General features: G+C 43.8%; 1 protein-coding gene across 32 annotated transcripts in view; it reads left to right on the top strand.

Moving 5' to 3' along the window:
* MAPKAP1 (MAPK associated protein 1) overlaps positions 1-16,230 on the top strand; it is a 225,525-nt gene that overhangs the window by 177,082 nt on the left and 32,213 nt on the right. For all 32 annotated transcript variants that reach the window (XR_011432658.1, XR_011432654.1, XR_011432661.1 and 29 more), the window contains one exon: positions 7,773-7,913. Coding sequence is in view for 26 of the 32 variants with exons in the window: in XM_023628876.2 (XP_023484644.1) it covers positions 7,773-7,913 (141 nt within the window). In the remaining 6 variants the exon portion in view is untranslated. The remainder of the gene's footprint in view (positions 1-7,772; positions 7,914-16,230) is intronic.

Raw genomic sequence — 16,230 nt, 5'->3', positions numbered from 1 at the left:
ACTCACTATGCATCCAGCTTTGAGTCTTACAGGAGTAGAGAGAGTTGTGTTTTATCCCTCATTCTTTGTTCTGGCAAGGCCAGGCATGATTGTGTTCTCCTTAGATACTGTTATGGCCCCTGGATTTATACATTCCCAGCCCATCCAAGGAACATTTTTTTTTTCTGCTTTTTCTCCCCAAGTCCCCCCAGTACATAGTTGTATATTTTAGTTGTGGGTCCTTCTAGTTGTGGCATGCAGGATGCCACCTCAGCGTGGTCTGATGAGCAGTGCCATGTCTGCCCCCAGGATCTAAACCAGTGAAACCCTGGCCCACCAAAGCAGAGCACGCAAACTTAACCACTCAGCCACGGGGCTGGCCCCCTAAGGAACATTTTTACCCAAGGGGTTATGCGGTGGGTAAGGACACCTATTTGGAATTAGACAGACCTGGGTTCAGTTCCTAGCTCCAGCTTATACTAGTTGTAGGGCTATAGGAGCAGGATGACGTTCTGAGCTTCATTTTTCTCTTTTGTGAAAAGAGGATAATAATGTCCAACTTAAAAGGGCATAGAGAAAATTAAATGAGAGAATGTATTTGAACTGCTGAGCATAGTGTCTGGCATATAGTAAACACTAAGTGAATGTTGACTGCTGTTGTAGTTGTTGTTGAGGCAGGGTCCCAGTCTGGTGGGGTGTCTGATGGAAACTAGGAACGGTGTGTTAGTGTCTATTAACCGAGCTAAATGCGAGGGATGGTGTACAAACTCGGGTACTGTTATGGTTGACGTGTGTTGCATCAAACTTCATTCATGCCACCAAGAGCATTTGTTGAACATCTGCTATGTGCTTAGTAGGATGGAATGTTCCTGCCCTCAAAGGAGTTCACTGTCCAGAAGGAGGGTAAAATGCTTATCACATAAGAGACTTATCATAAGAGGCTTCAGGGCTGCAGGATTTCAGGAGAGGGATCGGGGAAGATTCTAGACTAGACCTTGAAGTGTAGAAGTTTTAAAGAGTGGAAAGGACATTCTGGCCAGATGGTATAACGTGAGCAACCTCCAGTTTAGCTGGAGCAAGGATTGTTCTATGTGGGGAGTAGCAAGAAGCCTTTGAGCTAGAGTGGGGCAGAAGATGGTTTATTCGCTCTTCAGTCGGTCTCTTGTCTGCACAGCAGTATTTTGCTGTGTGCCGGGTCCTGAGATGGATACCACCTCTACCTCTGAGGAGGGCTTTCACCCCCTCTTCCCCTCCACCCCTCACCATTTTATTTTCCATTACTCCCCTTCACACACACTTTACTCCAGCCAAGTGCAGACACTTGCTGTTCGCTACGTTTGTGCTCACACTTTGTGGACTTCATGTTTTTCCCATACTGTTCCCTCTCTGGCTTGCCTGTCCCCTTCCCATCGTCTGGGAAGCCTGCCATCCTCCTGTGTTCCTGAAGCACTAGCCCAGGCCCTGGCCTATGGTTGGTGCTGAGTGACTGTTTGTGAACTTGGGAAGAGCAGTCGGCAGTGTCATGCTGCAGAGAGTTTGAAGGTGAGGATGTAACAAAGGCCATCGATCTTCCGGTTGAGTTCTAGAGTGGGCTTAGATTTTTAGAGGGAGGGAAGATTGAAGTTGCTTTAACTTATAACCAGATTAGAGCTTTTAGACTTGTTCTAAGCTTCATTGAACCTCAAAATGAAATTTAAAGTCCCACGTAGTTTGTATCTGTGAACACAAGACATCTGACAGTATGAGTTCATCTGAGCTTTAATTTAATGATTAGTGCCCATTTGTCTGAAAGGAAGTCATGTATGTACCTCTAAGCGTCTCCCTCAGTTCCAATGAGATAACGTATATGAAAACACTTTTTATTAAACTATAAAACAATATTAGTTATAATTAGCCTTGATCTGATCACCTAACAGCAAACCTGTTACTCTTATAATGTGTGTACAAGTTTTCTATTTGTTATCAGGTAGGTAACGAATACACAGCTGTGACTGCACTTTGATGTCGCATGATGATTGTCCAAACGGTCATCCAGGAACAATGAAAACATGGCATGAGAACCAATAAAAGCAGTACTTCTCTAACTTTATGGTCTTAGGACTTCTTTACACCCATAAAAATTATTGAGGACCCCAAAGAACTTTTGTTTATTGGGTTATATGATTTATTAGGAATAAAAACTGAGGAATTTTTAAATATTTATGAATTCATTAAAAAAGCAATAATAAATCCATTACATGTTAACATAATTTTTTATGAAAAATATTTTTTCTTTTAAAAATTTAATGAGAAGAGTAGCGCTGTTTTATTTTTTTCCTCTTTTCTTTCTCTGAAGAGCAGTTATTTTTGTTTCATCAAGAAGATAAATTATTGACTAGTCACCTGAACTAATGGGCACTGTTTTATATTTTTGCAAATTTCTGTATTGTCTAGCTTTATAGAAAACCCCTCGATTTTCATATCTACTTCTGCATTTAGTCTGTTGCAATGCATTGTTTGGGTTGAAGTATATGATGAAAATTTGGCCTAACACAGATATGTTGTTGGAAAAGGGAGGAGTGTTTCAAAGCCTTTTCAGATGATAGTGGATATTAATTTTCACTACTATATACCAAAACTTCAGTGATAGCTTCTTAAAGCTTAGTTGCAATGTAGAATCAGCACCACATCACTGAGCTTGTTATTGCCTTGTGCGCTTGAAGATGATAGGCGTCAAAAAGGCAGATAACATCTTACTGTTGTTATTATTATTGTTATGACAATAGTATTGGGATGATGGACCCCTAAAGGGTTCTTGGGGATCCCCCCTCCGGTGGGTCCTAGACTGCGCTTTGAGAGCCACTGATTTAGAGTTTACAGTTGCACAGTCTCTGTCCTTGCTGCTGCTTGTAGGAATGTGGTGTGGGGGAGGAGAGGGAGAAGGCCTGGAGAAGGAACATGGACTCCAGAGTCCAGTGGATCTGTCCCAGCTCTGCCTCTTGCCAACAGTGGAATCTTGGGCAAGGTTTTTCGCACTCTTGACTCTTGGTGTCAGAGTTAGGATTTGAATCTACATCTCTGAACTCTGTGTTCCGGGTTCTTTCCAATGCTGTTAAGCCCAAGGCCACTTCCCAGCCCTTGACTTTCTCTCAGCACCTCTTTCTTTCTTTGCTGCAGGCCCTTGACACTGCCTGCCCCTTTCTTCACCGCCTCTCTACTTCCCCTTGCCCCCTCCTGCCCTGGCCTGGTTTTGCCTTTAAGACAGGTACCATTCCTTGTGTCCTCCTTCCTGATTTCCTTACTCAAGGCAGTCAAACTCCTTCCTCTCTTGGATTTTCTGCTTGTCCCTCAGACCTTTCCACGTTGCGAATGTACAGTCTGTCATTCTTCCAGAGCCTGTTGTCAGTCCATTTGAGTGCTGGTGCTCAAGTCACTTTTAGGCCCCACCCCAAAATTTGATCTATCACAATACATCTTTGAGTTATTGCAGCTCGAGCGTTTTGACACGATACATTATGGTAATCCATGGCACATAGAGACATTAACACTCTTGACTTTGACAAAATACATTGTGAAGTCTTTGAAGGCACCATTACAATTTATCTTGTCATTCACGAGGAGACCCAGTTCAGCATTAATGTAGATGAACACAGTGTGTCTTTTGTTTCATTTAATTGCTTGTGACCTTTTTAATTGCTAATTTAACAAAATACCAAAGAGTTATATTTCAATTAAATTAACAGTTCAGGGAGGTTTTTTGAATATGTTTATTTTTAGGACATTCTGGTTCTCTCTACTTTTTACTTTGCGTAGATAAAAATGTCTTCTCTTAACAGAAGTGGGGTTTTTAATGTGAAGCTGATAAAAGACTAATAATTTTAATATGCAAATGGTGCAGTGCCAAGCATCTTTCCTGGGTGGTTGGGTCACCCCTTTCCAGAAGGGTACAAGCAGTAAAGATGTGCACGGAAAGTTGTAGAACTTTTCTGGTCCAAAAAAAGTGCTTTTGGTGTAACGCTCCGCTTCAGATGTTTGTCTTTAGATAAAGCGTCTGTTGCATGCACCATTTATTGGGCCTTCTCCTTGCCTTGTGCTGGTTTTTTTGTGTTCTGTAGTGAATTTGTAAGCGCCTGAAGATCAGGGACCCTGCCTTATCCTCACCATTGTCCCTCCACAGGCTAGCATACTGCTAGCATGGGGAGAGGGTTGCATGGCTGACTGATCTGTACACACAGACATGCCATCTCCAAGCAGCGGCCCTCCTGAGCTTCCTTTGAGAAATGGCACAGAACTCCGAGACCAGAAGGTGTTCCCATTCAGCAGATAACCTGCTTTGGGGTGAGCAGCAGGTACTGGAGGCGAGTGCAACACCATTCCTTCCTTCTCTGCTTCCCCAGGAAGCCTTTCTCATCATAAAAGCAAACATGCCCCTTGTCAGCTGGGGCACGGGTCAGAACTCACTCAAACATCGGGGGGACTTAAATCCTCAAATGGGATATGAATTTACACTGTCAGAGAGTAGAAGGTCAATGCAAGAAGCATTAGTGTGTTGAGCCAGCTCCAGCTATATAAGACTTGAACAAAATTAATATAAGGAAATTGACAAGCCTTGCTGGTTATTCCATAGCTTTAAGACCTCTACTAAAATCCTATCATCTCATCTGCCCATTATTAACATTTCAGCAAAATATAAAGTTTTCATTAATCTCCCACAGCAAATTTAGGAGTGAAAACTGGCACTTGTTTCAGCTTTTAGGACTACATTAGCTGGTGTATTAAACAAAATATGTCATTCTTCAGTAGCTTCTGTAAGAAGCTAAATCAATTTCCAGCCATATTTATGCACCACTTTATCTAAAAGCATCTGAATTATCATTTACAGCTAAGATGCTTTATTAGCAACTGGCATTGAAATTGCTCAGTAAAAAATTATATGTCACGTTATAGTAATTTTTAAATTGGTTTTAATCCAACATCATAAAATGTAACTCTTAAGTGTGGGGTTTTTTTCTTTTTAGTAATTGGCATTTTAGCATAATGAGCTGTTACCTCTTTCCAAATCAAATACCTGCAATATTTAGAAAATACTAATTAGTAAATAAACAGAAGTTCTTGAGTTAAGTTGTATCTAATAATGGCATTTTCTCAGAAAAGATGGCTTTGCTGATTTTTAAAACATGAAAGCGTTTTAATATTTCACCAAAATTCTCCACAATTCTCTTGTATATAAAGGGTTCTAGAATAGAAATAAACATATCTTGGCAGCTCTGTTTCAGTAAAATGCACATTAGAAAAATTGAATTTATTATTTGACATTGTAAATTCTACCAGCCTTTTGGTTTGGAATGTGGACATTACCCCAGGACACAGTGGTGGTCATGACAACACCTCTATCCAAAATCATAGGCGGTCCAAAGAAAGGAAACAAGATTACCCATTGGCCCTTGCAGACGTTGAGTGCAGCTCCATCCTAGTCTGTGATGTGAAGTCACTCAGCCTCTCTGCTCCTCACCTTCTTATGGATGTGGCACCTAGTGGCCATCCAGTACATTGTCGCTGAGCTCTTGCTTTATCCTGTGTGTGGTGGCACTACCAGGGTCTAGGCTACAGTGGTGAGTAGAGCAGTCACCATGCCTGCCCTCTTGGGGTTTGCAGTCTAATGGTAGGGACAGATAATTGCTATCTGTGGTAGGTATTCTGAAGGAAAACACCGGGTGCAGTGACCTGGGGACCTGGTGTCGAGGAATGTTTCCCTGGAGTGACACTCGAGCTGAGCTCTCCAGGAGGAAGAGGGAGCATGCCAGGAAGGAGTGAAATGGGGAGCAGGATGACCTGGGCAGAGAGGACAACATGTGCAAACACTCTAAGATGGGACTGTGTCACAGGCATTCAGTGAATGGCACATTAAGGATGAGGCTTTGTCCTTATTGAGGGGAAAGCGCTATTCTAGGTGCTAGAATGTTCCAAGCTGAAATTAATTGAAGAGTTTGAAAACAGAATGCAGAGTCCTAATACATGATTTAAATGTGAATGTGAGTTAACTGTGGGAAGGAAAGCGTGTAGTTGTCAGGCTACCAGTTATGTAACAGAATTTTCCAGTTTTATACCCAAATCTAGAGTTTCCTACTCCTCCAACTCTGTCCCAAGGGGTTCTTTCTGGGTTTCCCTGTGGAACTGTTTCTGGGTGCTCAGCACAAGGCTTAGGGAACCCTGCTCTGGTTAGCCTCTGCCAGGCACGTGCTCCCCTCCCACTGGTGAGTGGCACCAGCAGCTGCACGTTTAGAAGACCACGTTTCAAACTCTGGGGACCGAAATATAGCTTAGTGTGACCTTGGACATGTGACTTAGCCTCCCAAAACCTGGGATTCCTCATCTGCATAACAGAAAATTATAGGGCCTGCCGGGTTGTCCTCAGGCTTACATTCATGCGTAAAGTGCTTAGGGCCATGCCTGATGTGTAGGAAGCACTCACACATCAGCTATTGTTACTATTACTTATATATTTAGCAAAATTCAGTGTGAGCATGCCAGTTGCCTATACTGCTTATAGGAGAAGATATAGAGATGAGTAAGAAACTTTACTAACCTTCTCAAAGCTTCCAAATTAGGACAGTGCAACCAGTCAACAATGTGATTCACATGGCAATAGAATAAAAACATCACAACTGCTGTTTATTAAGTGTGTTATGTGTTAGAGTCTTTAAATGATTTTTGATATTCTGTGGATGGCAAAAACCAGGGTTCAGAGAGGTAAGGTCACTTCCCCAAGATCACACAGCCAGTTAGAGACGGAGCTAGGATTGAGCCCAGGTCTGCCTGGCTCCAGAGTCCAGTGTAAAGCAACTGCTGGAATTCAGGAGGAGGTGGAGTTTGAGCTAGCTTGAGTGGGGTTTGACACGTCCAGGGTAAGGATGGAAGAGGCGTTCCAGGCCAAGGGTACCACATGAGTAAAGGCCCAGGAAAACTGGGACCTGTGTGCTGTCTGAGGAGTTTGGGAGGAGCTGAGAGAAGTTATGTGTGAGAAGTGACAAGTGAAATTGAAAAATTATGTTTCAGCCAGATTATGGACAGCCTTGACTGCGTGGCTGAAGAAAGTGTGCTGCATTCAGGGGGCTGTGGGAAACTGGGCAAGATGCTTGAGCACCCGTCCTCTTATTGTCCGCAGTATCATATATCAGAGTACTTACCATGCACAGAGCTCTCACTAAACATTTGATGAGTGACTAAATGACCAACGCTTTAGAAAGATGAATCAAAAAGTCCTGTGGTGGCTGGATTGCAGAGAGAGCCTGGTGGCTAGAAGGCCAGTGAGGAGATGGTGACAGCCATCCGAGCACGAGCAGGCTTGTGCCTGAACCAGTGGAGACTGGGGTGCAGGAGAGGAAGCTGATAGACAGTTTGAGAATCTTGGGAAGGAGAGGGATTCTTCAAGGAGCATGGATTACTTTTCTGATGAGGAAAATTATTATTAGAAAAAGAAATGAGAAGTGTGACCACCCGCTTTTGTGATTTTGACTTACTCTTGGGGAGACCGAGAGCTTCTGGCAAGCAGGAACATTTCTATCCTTCTGTATCCCTACTGCCCAGCCAAGGGCCTGCCGTGGAATAGGCAGTGTTTGTGGAAGTAATTGTTGGATGATGAATGTGTTCCCATTCTCTGTTTACTGGAATGGCATTATTAAGTCATCGCTCAGCCTTTTCTTCTCCAAATTAAATAGCCCATATTATTTTAATTTATCCCAAAGCATTTTAAGCAGACACCATTTGCCAAGCCTCATGTATCTTTATGTGCTAAACTGCTTTTTCCTCCCCAGGTTCAAGGGCAGACGGGGTTTTTGAGGAGGATTCGCAAATTGACATAGCTACAGTGCAGGATATGCTTAGCAGCCACCATTACAAGTCTTTCAAAGTCAGCATGATCCACAGACTACGATTCACAACCGATGTTCAGTTAGGTAAGTGCACGAAGAAATGATGAACTGAACCCTTTATGTCAGTGGTCAATGTAGAAATAGGGGAGGAAACAATGGACGCCTTTTACGTGACCTGAATGACTAGCGGTAATTTGTTTTCAGAGAAAATGTTTAAACAATGAAATTTTAAGTACATCCTTTTTCCCACCTGAGGGCTCTGTCTTGTCTTCTTTTTTATGAAGCAGAAGATTAGAAATAGAACTAATGTGAGACTCTTTTCAAACTGATTGACTTCTCTGGAGTTCCGTAATCCTTTTTGTTGTGCCGTTCCCTTCCACGCTGCCCTTAGAACTGCAGGGTGGCAGAGCCGCCGGCCTTTCCTCACTTGGTGCAGTCGCTGCTTATTCATTCATGCCTGTGTTCAGGAAGCTTTTTAATGATCTCAGAAGGTATATTTGGATCCTCACCAGATAATCCGGAACTAACTTTCAACTAATATTTGGGGTTAATTTGTTCCAATTAAGTGCTAAATTTCTGTTTTGACTTCAACCTAACAGGAGTAGAAAAGTGTCCTAGTAGTCAGCATAACATGAATACCTCACTGTCGTCGTCATCATCATCACCACCACCACCACCACCACCACCACATGGCTGTCATTTACAAATAGATACCCTCTATGTATTAGGCAGTGTGCTGAGTGCTTCACATGCACTGCTTACCTCCCTGAGAGGTGGGTGATAGTACTGTCCCCAGCTGACAGAGCAGGAAGGGAGGTGCAGAGAGGTGAAGTCTCATGCCCAGGGTCCCACAGCAGCTAGGTGGTGGTGTCAGGAGCAGACTCCTGGTCTGGCCAGCTTGAATGCATCTGCGCCCTAACAAAGAATGGTGGCGGAGCGGGAGCAGGGACAGATGCCGAGCTTGTTAGTCAGGGAGCTGACCTGTACCCTGGCTCTGCCTCTGACCTCTGCCACACTGCCCCTTCCTGGGGCCCTGTGTGCTTCATGCATAAAGGAGAGAAGTTTGAACTCTAACTCTAAGGCTCCCTAATTTTGTTTCACAAATGCTCTGTATGTGCTCATAATAAAACCTTTTCTAATGTTGACATTAGTCTGGCTAATTTAAAATAAATTTCAAAAGTCTCCTCAAATATTCTCAACTTGACTAATGGGAACTTGAAAAATGCTGATAGTACAGCTTAGTAATTGAGAGGTGGGCATCAGAATCACAACTGGTTTAAATGACGGCTCTATCGTTAACCAGCCGTATTAGGCAAATGTCTGAATCCTTCTGATCCTCAGTTCCATTCTGTTTAACTGAGAATATCAGCAGTACCAGCTTCTTAGGATTGCTGTGGGGAACAAGTCAGATTCTCCATGGAAAGCAGTTAGCACAAGGCCCACAGTTGGTAAACTTTCTGTAAAGGAGAGCTGTTCATGGAAAGGCAACATAGTGGACCACTTAGAGGACAGGCTCAGGAGTTAGAAGCCTAGGTTCAAACCTGGGCTCGTTTATTAGCTGTATCACCGCAGACAAATGATTCAGAACCTCTGTTTCCTCATTTGTAAACTTTCTTCCGCCATCTTCCTCCTGGGGATGCTTTTCCTGGTATCTCTCATAGAAATAAAAATAATAAGACTGCTCAAAAAGAAGCCAGATCTAAAAAAGAAAAAAAAAAGTACATACTGTATGACCCCATGTATGTAACATTCAAAAATAACGTACCGTGTAAGTAATGATGGTGGTTATCCTGCGGTCAAGGAGGGGAGCATCTGGGATGGGTGCTGCTTAGGCTCTGTTTCTTGATGATCTGGGTGCTGATTACATGCGAGTATAGACTTTGTGGAAAAGTCAAGTTATATATATTCTATGATTTGTGCACTTTCTGTTGGTATATTTTCAATTAAAAGTCTACTAAAATAAGAATGCTGCTCAGACATCAGTTTGTGTTTGCCTGCCATACTTTCTCAGTAACAAAGGGTCTGCTTTCCCTGAGTGGGTCTAGTTTTAAGTAGCCTGACTACAGTCCAGATGGAGGTCCAGGGTACAAGGCAGGGATTTTCCCAGGTGAGCATAGTCAGCAAATCCACCTCTGCTTAGTCCCCAAGGTGAAAAGCAATGTCTTGGAAAGATAACCTTGATCATGGGCTTCTTTCCCCCACTTTTTTCCGAAGGCACAAAGCCAGACTTTAGTTCATCAGATTCTGACCTTTATTTTCATTTAAAGGAAAAGGTCCCCAGAAGGATCCGTGGAAAGAGCCCAGACTCTGCAGTCAGGACTGGGTTCAAATCCTAGCTTTACCACTTACCTGCAGTGTCACCTTAGACAAGTCCCTTCCTTTTTCACTTAGTGTTTGTCATTTATAAACTGTAAGTTACAATGTTTACCTTTCAAGACTCTTTGGGTGCGTCTGGCCCACAGCTGTGTTCTGAGTGGTAGCTTATCTCAGTGGTGTTGTTATCGTTGTCGGTATTACGTATTTTGCCACCATTTTAAAAGTATGGAACCAGATCACTCAGATTAGATGATGGCTCTGTGGGCAGCATTTCACTTGTAGCCTCAATGGTGACTTGTCAGGTAGAAATGGATGATGACAGGGATGCAGATATCTCTCCCTAGAGCAGTGGTTCTCAGAAGGGAGGTGACTAGAAGCTGGGTCCCAGTCACCTCTAGATGCTTCCAGCGGTACACATGGTGCCCTCTGGTGGAGAGTCACGGCTCTGAGGAGCTTCAAAACAGATGTTATCAGAACATTTGTTTCTATTGTGAATTTAAGTTCATCTTTAGCATCATGAGCAGAAACTTCTTTAAGTAGTCCTAAGGAATTTCGTGACAATCAGATAGACTGTGCCCATGAGTAGTGTATCAACGCAGTGAAGAAATAAGCTCATTTCCTTTTCCCATGTGCATAAGTTCAGGTCTGTAACTTAAGACCCTCTCTCCCTCCTTGCTAAGCAGGTAACACCCTTTCATTATAACGACAAGAAAAACAAACCCTGCACACAGCAATCCACAAGTTCTTTCTTTCCGAAGCAGAATCCACTGCGAAGTGCAGGACAGCAAACAGCACACCCTTTATGAGCATTCAAGTGAGCAGCTGGATTCTGAGATCAGTAAATAATTTATTTTATTTCATCTGACTAGCCAGGTGCTTCAGATCTTTCCTGACACTGATGGATGGTCTCCCCTGCTCGTCCATCCTGTGTCAGTCAGAGCAGAGATTTCACCTGCCCCCTGTGGTAAGTTCTCCTATGTGGGAAGTGTCTGTGTGCAGCATTTACCCAGCAGCCCTGCTGATTCCACAGAAAACTGCCCGTCCACTCAGAGTTAGTGGAATGTACAGGCACACAGCCGAGGACCCAAATTCCCAACTGTCTGCAGTGCCGTCACAGCTGCTCGTCTTCCGATTGGGTTGTAGTGGCCAACGCTCCACATTTACCATCTGCCATTTGTTTCTGGGAAAGTCAGCAGGTGAGAGGCTCAAACTTTGATCTGTAAGACCTAAACCTAAACTGACCTTCCACCAGACTTTTCTGATTGAAAAACTTTATTGGAGTCTATGAATGAAACCTGTGGCAAAGATCTGATCTTCTTAAATAATACTAAAAGAAGAATTACAGTTTTTTAAAGCAGTTATCACTTCTCAAGTGCTTACTATGTGCCAAGCACTTTGCTGATCACTCTTTTACCTGCACTGTCACCTGTAATCATATCACTATTGTCAGATGATACTATTTCTGTTTTCATATGAGGAAACTGGGGTATAGGGAAAAATCTAGTTCAGTAATGAAGCTGGGATCAGAACCCCAGACTGTCTGAGGCTGAGTCCTGTGCCTAACTACTATTATGCCTTGAGTGCAAGTTGTCATTGCACTAATACTGTATAGTTCTGGAACAATTTATAGTATACAGTGAACTTTCACTCCATAACCTTATTTAATTCACACAGCCCATTGATGATGTTATTCCCATTTTGTAACTGAGAAAAGCGAGGCTTGGAGGAATGAATGAAACAATATGCTGTCTATACAGCACTTAGTGTTCACTGGCACATAGCTATTACTTAATCAGTACCAACTCCCTTCCCTCTCTCTCAGCCATCAGGAAATAAAGTGGGATAGCCATTCCCAGTAGCAGAACTGGGAATGAAACCCGGTTCCATACGCCAAACCCAATCCATCATGCCACAGATGCCTCAGTCATTAATAACTTGCTTCACAAAGGAAGTGATTACTTCTGGTTGGCCAGTTCTAGAAATTCCACACATCCCTCCTGCTTCTCCCTCCCCCAGCCTCTGGAGATCAGTGTCAGCAGACCATGTACACTGCTGCTGCAGCCTCCATTCACATTCTTAATCAGTCACTGTGCTTCGTCCCTCTGCACTCAGACCTGACCTCAGAATCCTTTCCAACACTGCCCTATAAGCAACCCTACCTACCAGTTGGAATGTCTTCTTAAGTTGAAATCTATTCGCCATCCCTGCCCTACCGGCCTGGAAAGTTCACCAGACAAAGCCGTCATGCCTACCCATTCCTGTAAACGTTCTTGGAATATTTTATCTTGTCTGCTTCCCCTCTGTTAGGCCTAAAAGTACAGATGCCCTTCACTGTAGACATTGCTTGAGCTTATGCCAAGTTGATGTTGTTTCCACCAACTTGGTCTTCCATACGCCTGATCCTGTGTGCCTGACCTCAGCATCAGGCACCAAGACATGTGTGCTCCCCATACATGCCAAGGCTGGCAGGGTGAAGTAGGTTTGGGAAGAATCAAAACTAAAAGGGTCAGGTAGTGAAAGCCGGCCATGGTCTAGCAGGGCCATATATACTATCAATAAGTATTTGTTGGCTGGCAGGCAGAGGCTGAATTACAGTGCCTCAGCCAGGGGGCTGCATGGAAACCCTTATAAGAAATAAGGCAGACAGGGCCAAGACATCACCCAGGTGTACCAATCATTTACACTGTACCTTCCAGCAGTGGTTCTGACCCTGACCTCACAGCAGAATCACCAAGTCCCTGACCTCATCCCACACCTGCTCACTCAGAATCTCCCCTTAGTTGTGGGGTTTGAGAACTGCAGCCTCACAATATTTAAAGGACTTTCTTGCCCCTTATCTCTTTGTCCAAGGCTTGTTTTGACTGACTGGGCAGGTCAGCCTGGTTTAATGAATTAATTCTTATAGGATTTACAGATAAAGACTATATTATAAAATAACCTCTACCAAAAGGTTCCTTGGTTACATCCATTATCTCTTCATAAAACAGTCCATATGTATGATCGTAACTACTATGTATGATCATAGCAGTTGTTTATCAGAAGTATCAATAGCACATATCATAGAAAAAGCAAAGAGGTTTTATCTCATAAACTGACTCCAATCAAGTCTGTAATGGCTGCCCACAGCGTTATGCTGAGGCAGCATCTCAAGCTGCATCTGAGGGCAACATAAAGAAACTCTGTGATTGATTAAAGATGTCTGCCCTGGGCCTGAGCATGATGAGAGGCAGCGTGTATTTGCCATCTGTCATCTTCCCTGGTTTATCTGTCCTATTGCCATTATTATTTAACCCCCTAGTCAATACCTGCAAGCCAGCACTCAAGGAAGACTTTATTACAGGGCTATTTTTTAATATATAATATACAAACTTAGGAAACACATTAACAACACAAGACTAAGTGGGTGAAAGCAAACAACCGGCCTGGACTTTATTACTCCTCAGGCTCACTGCGATGCTAAAGGTAGTCTGTGTGGCTGTATGAATGAAATATTTGCCCCTGTTACTTTCTGATGGGGTACTTACGGAGCATAGTTCGAGTAATTACATAATCTGGAAATGCATGTTCTTAGGAAGTGGATTGATCTTCCTTCCACATTTCCGTTTCATTTTCATATTGAATACTAAGCAGATACCATCCTCTGTTCAAAGGTGCTAAAATGATCGTGAGGAGACGTGTCATGCTTAACTACAAAATCCCTGGGTCCAGAGTAATTTGAGGATGGCAATTCTAGTATTAAATGGTTGTTTTGTCCCTATTGTGACAACATTTCCTGAACCAAAATTTGGACTAGAGTTTAACGAATGCTAGTGAACTTATGAAAGAGCAGGGCAAATACTATCAAGACTGCCTCCAGAAGACTCCTTTACCACATCAGTGTTTTTACTGCAGTGATTGGCTTGAGGGAACCTCCCTGGTGGGGAACGGCAGACACTCTTGGGGGGTTTCCTACTGTATTCCTTTTTAGCTGTACACCTCCTCTAATTCCCTGTTCCCAGATCTACCTTCCTGGTGAGTAATCGAGGGTTACTGATGACAATGGGTCAGGTTCCTCAGGTGGCTGAGAAAGAATTGAGAATGGTAGAAAGTTGAGAACCATGGGCATAACGGAATTAACGGGACTAGGATTTGTGCAAGTTCATCAAGGTTCTGTATCCTTTTCACCATGCCCTCATCCTTGGCACTTGCGCTCCAGCAGTGTACCAGGGCCTGAACGTGAGGCACGTCTGATTTTTCCCCTCTCTGCAAGTGATACTATAAATTCTCTTAGGAAACCGCAGTAGTGCTTCCTAACTGACGTTGTAAGCTCACCTGATGTGTCTATTTCCCAGGAGAATATCTCATTGGGCATCTAACTCCCCCCGTACAAAATCTTTGGAACTACCTTCTCTGCAGAGAGAACTGAGCCCTCCTCCGAGGACAGGCGGTACTAGGATTAAACAGCCCCAGCCCTCACTGGAAATCCCTGCCCTGGTGCCGAGGGCCGTGCCGAGGGCTGCTGCTTGCTCACTGCCTGGGTCGTGTTCAGGCCGCCCCCTGGATGCATCCCAGCGATGCTGGTCTAGTCAGGTACACTCAGACTTGTCACTGAGTCTCACTGACCACACGTTGGAATTGGCAGCTTTGCACTGTGGTTCCCAGACGCTTTCAGGTGGTTAGCCTCTTGGGTGGAACCAGTGATCCTGAGGCCCAGTGCCCGGCCTGAGCTCAAGAATCTAAGCTCTACTGGGTCTCATTTTAGTTGTGACCCAAAATATGATTTTGTCATCTATTTTGAGTCCCTACCATATTGTTGGAGACAGTGCTTCTTATACTGTCATGCGTTTGATCACTGTGTGAGTATAGCTGCTATGTAAACATAATGCCTAATGAGACACGAGAGCTGGTCTGTTTAAGCCCTGGCTTGGTAGGATGGGGATGTGAATTATGGCTACAGCTCTGTCATTAATGAGTGACATCAGACAAGTCATATCCCCTCCCTGAGCTTCAGTTTCTGCCTGTGGAGAATGAAAGCCCCAGACTAGGTAATCTCTGAGGTCTCATTAAGCCTGAACAGCCTGTGTGTCTGATCCTGTGTGTAAATTCAGACAAGTTTCAAAGACTTCCCTGACTGCTTTGTGGATGCTATCGATTGGCTGTGTAGATTCAGCAAAATCCACTCTGGCGAAGAGTTGTTCAGTGACACTCCCGGGGGGCTTTTCCAGGCTTTCATAGGCTCTAGGTAATCTGAAGACAAGAGGATTGCAGAATTGTATAAAAAGCCACTCTAGGATTTAACTACAGTGGGGCTTTTGTAGTCTTAAATTCACAGTTGTAAGAAATTGATGAATGAACCACAGCTCACAATGTCTGAGCAAAAAAACAACTTAGGAAATACACTGAGGCATGGAATGTTAAATGCCCTAATTTTTGCCAAACTGGTGTTTTAGCTTCCTAGAAGGGCCTTTTAAGTGTGCCTTAGGGGAGATTGTGCCTCCTGAGAGTCAAGCATGCTGCCCTGGGACAGTAGGAAACAGCTGACGGGTCGGAACACACACTAGACCGAGAGAGACCTGGGCTTCAACCCCAGCTATGCCACTTACTAACCTGATACACCCTGGGCAAGTACATCATTTCACCTTTCTGAGGTTCATTTGTAGTAATAATTTTAGTAATGATTGAGCCCTTATTATGTGACAGGCACTCTGCTAAGTTTTTTACGTGTTTATGCCATTCCATCTTTCTGACACCCTGGGAGTTGGTATGGTTGTTACCCCCATTTTATAAGGAGGATGCTCAGGCTCACCAAGAGAGAAGTAACTTTGCCCAGGATAACACCAGTGGGAATGTGCTGGCAAAATCAAGATCTCCAAACTAATGACCTGGAGACCTTGTAGGATGGGAATTCCCTAGACAAATGTTTCCACAACTCCAGGTATGAGGACGTTCTTCCTAGAAGAGATATGCCCGATGACACTTGGTGATGGGAAGTTGTTGAGAGGATTCATGGGGATGAGGGCATTGGTCTCCCCAGCTGGACAGTTGTTCTGGATCCTGGTGCTTCCAAGACTGGGGTGTAGAGCAGGTCCCAGAGAGAATTCTCCAC

Source organism: Equus caballus, chromosome 25 (genome assembly GCF_041296265.1).
Source record: "Equus caballus isolate H_3958 breed thoroughbred chromosome 25, TB-T2T, whole genome shotgun sequence".
NCBI lineage: Eukaryota > Metazoa > Chordata > Mammalia > Perissodactyla > Equidae > Equus > Equus caballus.
The sequence above is the reverse complement of the archived record's forward strand: the minus strand, read 5'-3'. Positions and strand labels throughout refer to the sequence as shown.